At 37.4% G+C, this 6,000-nt stretch overlaps 1 protein-coding gene across 4 annotated transcripts in view; it reads left to right on the top strand.

Annotated features, from left to right (window-relative positions):
• Positions 1 to 6,000, top strand: part of PCCA (propionyl-CoA carboxylase subunit alpha) — a 477,837-nt gene that overhangs the window by 456,956 nt on the left and 14,881 nt on the right. For all 4 annotated transcript variants that reach the window (XM_075061511.1, XM_075061508.1, XM_075061510.1 and 1 more), the window contains one exon: positions 4,877 to 4,954. In XM_075061511.1, the coding sequence (XP_074917612.1) occupies positions 4,877 to 4,954 (78 nt within the window). The remainder of the gene's footprint in view (positions 1 to 4,876; positions 4,955 to 6,000) is intronic.

The following is a 6,000-nucleotide window of genomic DNA, read 5'->3' as shown; positions in this document are numbered from 1 at the left end:
ATATTACTGCACACCCTTAATAGGGAACCTTGTTTTGTTACTCCCCGTCTGTTCAAAACAGACCTTAGCCCATTAGAAGGTCCTCCCTTGTGTGGGAAGACCACAGCTGTTACTGTAAATCTCATCCAGTAACTGTATCACCCCCATTTTGTGGCTCTGAAGGATGAAATTGAGAAATGAAATACTGTGCAGTCATCCTTTACATCTCCAATTTTAGGCCTTTGCACATCATTGTCATGCTTTTATTCCAAATCAAACAACATTAGCAAGAAAAACCACCTTCTGCTAAATGCCTAGCATGAAAGCTAGTTTCTACAGTCTTAAGTTTTTTAAAATAGAGAAAACCAAAAAAGTCAACTCTAACCCCAAAATCTTTGCAGTCTCTTCAAGGCTATTCATGGTTTGAAATCCAAAAAGTAGGTAGATACCTAAGATGCAGCTCAGAGGAAACAAGAGCTGAGCTTATTTCACAAACGCAACTTAAAAAGGGTTCTGTTCCTTTAAATCTTTGTGAAAGAAATGGATCTAACTTCTTATGAAGGATATTGGGGGCTTTAATCAGAAATATGAAGTAGTTTAAATCATTAGCACAACAAAGCAAACTATAAGCTTGAAGATAAAAGTCTCTGGGGGAAAGAGTCCTCTGAAAATAAATGGGACTTGATAGATTTCCATATCATTTATAACTTCCCTTAATTACACTTGGAAGACTTGCCAGTAAAACTGGAAAATTGGCAGCCTATATCCATTATAGTAATTTTGCCGACCATGGCAAGCAGCTGGCTTTACTGGATTTTATTTCCCATCACTTACAATTAATCATCAGCTGGAGATGTCTGAAACTCTTCAAAATGTAGCAATACTGTGTGACATTCAGGCCTCCTTAAAACGCTAAAATCTGCTGAGTAAATGGGTTGAGTTTTCCTTCAAGCTAACTCATTTTGGTGCAAGGCAGGCTGCTGCTTAATGAGTGCCACTTTGATAATCGGATGCGAATGTGAACCTTGACCCTATGTCAAAGGAGAGGACGCAGTAAGCTGGATGAAAGATACAAGATTCAGATCTACAAACTTTACACCAATTAGACATAGAGTGGAGAAATACATCAGTGCTGATTGGGTTTATCAAAAAGACTTGTGGGACTTGTGACCATTTCATAAGCCTAACATTGAAGACATCCTGTCACAATCATTAAGTCTTTATCAAATGATTCACAAAAGTCTTAGAGACATGTACTATACTCACAAAGATCTCTCAGTAGTAATGCCCTCAGATGTCTTATTGTACTTCTGAATTTTAAGGAGCCATCTCTGGGAGTACAATTAATCCTTATGTTCCTCCTGTATGCATAATGAAAATAGCTCAAGGTTGCTACTTTTCAAGTTCTGCTTCCACTCCTCATCCTGAATTATTTGGTTAGAAAAACACTGAAGACAGTTCCACATATTGTCTATAATCTTTCTTTAAGATTGGATAAATAAGACCATGTAATCCCTAAATTAGACAGAGAAAGAGTTAAGAAATTTTGGAACAGCAAATCCCATTTTATCTGTATTGTTAGAAGCAGTTAGATATTAGGTTCCCTTCTCTTCCTTTCATTTTTGGATCTGCTTAAAAAATAAACATGGATTTAAAAAAATTAACCATTGAAATATTCGGAGTTACACTAAAAATGCATTCTAGAAACTAAATCTGACTTGTCCATTTTCATATTCACATTAATCCAAGCAATTTAAATGTAGATTTTGTACAGCATAAATCTGTTAAAACAAAACAAAAAAGTCTTTGTTTCTTTTTAACCAACAGAACAAATTGATCTGAGCCAGTGCAAACTAATCAGAATTTTGGGGTTATTTGTTTGTTTGTTTTGACAAATTTGGGTCATCAAGGACTTGTCCCTATAAATTTAAAACTTAAAGATGATCGTGAATCAAAATTGGATTTAATTGTTTAACGCACAAAGGGAAGAAATAGAACATGTGAAAAAAGGCATAATACTTTAACAAGCACGGATTAATCCTTAAATAAGTGAGGAAGGAAGAAGTTGTACACACCACTAAGATCTTCATTTACAGGCTAAATAATACGGACAGGCTAAAGGATACACACAATTATGTAATGAAAGAAATTGGACAAAGCCCAAAAGAAAATAGAGAGATACAAATGCCTAATTTTAGGATTGTACAAAGAAAGGATCATAAAGATTTAACGTAAGAACTGTGATTAAACTTCTGTGCTTAAGTGATGCTTTCACCAAGTAGTTTTAAACAAATTGCACATTATCAGAAGTATTGTCACAGCATTTTAACTTTGGGTACTTACAAAAAGCACGCTCTGTCTTCTAAATGAATAAGAATACTAGATGTTGACTAAATTACTTTTATGTGTTGGATTTTTTTTCTTTTCTTTATAAAGCCCAACTCTTTTATTATCATCCTGTAAACACACATCTATATCAAACACAAAAATACTACATTGAATTTGAGGCACCAAACAGAAGCCAACGAATACAGAATACTGATTCTCACTCATTTTCATCCATTTACACTGCAGTACCTGACGTGCACAGAGACAACTCTACTTAGCATTTAGACAGTAAATACATTTTTAAGGCTCTGCATAAACATTAACTGATTAATGTGCCAACCATCTGACCAAATGATCCATTTTACAGACTGTGAAACTGAATCACACAGGGGCTTGGGACATCTTGTGTGCTTGACATTAAGCACCAAATCCATATTTAGGCCCCTAAATGCCCAGATGTTTTTCAGAGCTCTTAAGTAGTCACCACTCCCATTGACTTTGCTGCTTTAGATGTCTAACTTTGAGAACTCGGCTTTGAAAATTGTGGCCTAAGCGATTTGTCCATGGTCACATTGAGAATCAGTTGCAGAGCCGGGATGAGCATTTTTATGAATTCCTGGAGCCCAGTCCTCTGTTCATGGCCCTTGACTGCAAAGCTTTTCTAAGAGTGCAGTAATGGAATGGTCTTAAATCTCTGAATTTTCTCTTTCTTTAGTAGGTTGGTGTCTCAACTGTAGCTAAACTGTAATGGGTGGGTTTGGTTTTGATTTCTCTTGTTTGTACTCCTGGTGGGGGATGACAAAAGATAGGCAGAGACAGGCTAGAGACATAACTGATAATAAAGAACAAGTGTTTGGTACCATCCATAGAATCTCAATGTTAATGACTTAAACTGCACACCTGACTCTCATGACAGAATTTCTGTATTTACAATGGTTCATGTTAATTGTTCAGCGTATCTGGTTAGAATGCAAAGTTCTTAGAGCCAACGTTTTCTGCTCTTATTCTAAAACTCTCATACTGCTGTTGGTAAGTCTGACAGAGGGATAGTGCAGAAGCTTCTTTTAGTCTAGAAGTAATAAGTATCTCTCTGGCTTGCCTCAGCTTCCTGGATGTTTCAGCAAGGGACACACCACCCAAAACAGAGTTAGGGGAGATGCTTACCTTCAGTACATTACTTCATAAGAAAAGCCATTTAGACACTCAGTGTATTCACATACATGGTTTCTTTGCTGACTGCTCTCATCTCTCTCTGTTGGATAGTACACCCTCACTAACAGTTCCTAGGATACCAGGTGACAATATACGGAGACAAGCAACATGCCCAAGACTGCATAGACCATCACTGTAAATCACATCCCTTCATGTTTGTGTACCAAAAAATACCACCATCTGAACGGTGCAGGAAAAGAGGACACAGAGTTCAAAGGCACTAAAACTGCATGTACTATAGGAGTTGCAGTGGAAACCCATGGAGATTACCCAGATGTCTCAGGAAGGTTCATCCTTACACTGAACAAAACCACACAGGCATGGCTACTAGCACACAGGGTCCATTCCATCCAAAGTGTAAATCTGTTGACTGCCATCTCCAATGATCATCACAGGGTTTCCAAAACAATCCTTGTAGTCTGGGATTACACCAGGGATGAATTTGAACCATGAAGGTTCCCACCACCACCGTAAATGGGTAACCTGCGTAACAACCATAAAACCTCAAGTGGCTTATTTCCGTTGCATAGTCAAAGGCATTGAAGAGAGAATCTGATTCCTAGCCACAGTCAGCCCAAAAGTAGAGCTATACACTGCGTTGCTTATGACCTTGAGCTTGTATATGTCTGCCAGCAGAGTGCAAATAAGCTGAAAGAGGAAATGTGAGAGTTTCCCTTTAAGAGCTGTCAGCTGTGGTGAAAATTGTCATTTTTGCCTCCAAGAGCTCTCCCAGGTGGATTAAAAATTGGTGTTTCCCTCTAAGCAGGCCAAAGGCATCAGCTACCATCCATATAGTGACGTGCAAAGGTGTCCATTCTTGCGCTGCACTAGTCTGCTACCGAGTATTGTCAAAGACCGTAGTCCATTCTCTATAGGACTAATGCTAAGAAACTTATTTGGCTCCTGAATCAGGATTAGTATCCATATGGATCTGAGCCAGGGAAGTACAGCTGTGGCTCCAAAGTCAAAAACCACACCCATTAAATTTTGTTCTGTCCTTTATTGATGTCAGTGTGATGGTTGTTGGAAGGTGAGAGTTTGGAAAGTTCAAGTTGCAAACGTGGGATTGGAGGGGATCACTTTGTTTTTGTTTTGTTTATTCCTCCTTCGCCCACTACGTAATTGATTCATTTTCTGTTTTAATTTTGATTAGCTAAAGGTAACCACGGCAAGTCGCATTTCTTATGCTGTGGATTTCTATATGACAACTTAGTTTCAGCTGTTCTGTAGAAAAACTTTTTAGACTTTGATAAACTTTGCCTAAGGAATTAATCACTTTATCTGCAGACAGAAGATGCAAGTTTAGTGCATTTAAAAGTCTTCTATCCTCATTTTTGTACTGCTTTAATTTTACCAGGTCTCAGAAGGGCAGGAGGTTTGTGTAATTGAAGCTATGAAAATGCAGAACAGTATGATTGCTGCTAAAACTGGCAAGGTATGCTTCGTCTCATCTTTTTAAATTGCATGTCACTTGTCAAATTGGACAGAATGTACAAAAACAAGAGAGGAGGGCTGTGCTAGTTAAAGTATTAGAAGTACAATTATTTTTCATTTTCTATATCTTTCAAAATGAGGTACCTTTTAATTTTTAACATTTACATCTGCCTGGAAAGCTATTAAATAGTTACAAGACTTAGATGACACAGCATGAAGCGGTTTTACAGGCTGCAAAAATTAATGTAAATGAGTTCTTCAAAATGATTTGTTCCTTAAGATAGAGCAATTCAGACTGGTTTGAAATATTAGAGGAGCTGCAGCTGGTTCTCCAAATTCCATATTTTCAGAGAGCAGTTAAAAGCAGAGATCTTTCTGCAATGAAATTAATTAAATGTACATTAATTTCACATTGTCCTGATACTTGGAACAAGGTATGGAAAATACATGAGTAGTGTAGATGAGTGGTGTTTACGCTAGAACAGAATATTGCTTTAAAAAAAGTAACAGGTTCCAGACTGAGCATTTTTTGATGAGGACGTTGTTAAACGTGGCGTGTCCAGAAGTGTTCTAAGCTCTTTACAGACAGATCCCTGCTGCAAAGAATAAACAATGGAAGCCCTCAGTCCTGCAAACATGTACATGTTTAACTTCATGTACTGTAGTACTAGCAGGACCAGGACTTAGGTAAACAAAATATGGCAAGAGGATGAGGTGCAACGTGAATGCCTCTCTTGTTCTTTCCTATTACTGTAATGTTGTCCCTTGACTATTAGCCTCTTGGTATTAATTCTTTTGCTGTAAGACCAGGTTTAATTTTTTTTGCATTTATTACTTTTCATTATTATTATTTGTTACAGTTCAGTTGTTTCTCCTTAATTCTCATTTATTTACTCATTATTTTTAATCTGTTCTCATATTGCAGTGGTTACTTACATTCTATTTTCCTTCTTTCTTAGTTTAATTTAACCTTTACATATTCCCACTCTTGCCTTCACTCTGACTGATTCATTTTGTGACCCCCTAGCCAGCCTCTGAGCTTCCTCC

This window comes from Chelonoidis abingdonii, chromosome 1 (genome assembly GCF_003597395.2).
Source record: "Chelonoidis abingdonii isolate Lonesome George chromosome 1, CheloAbing_2.0, whole genome shotgun sequence".
In the NCBI taxonomy this organism is placed as follows: Eukaryota; Metazoa; Chordata; order Testudines; family Testudinidae; genus Chelonoidis; species Chelonoidis abingdonii.
Note: the sequence above shows the minus strand (reverse complement) of the source record. Positions and strands in the feature narration are given on the sequence as shown.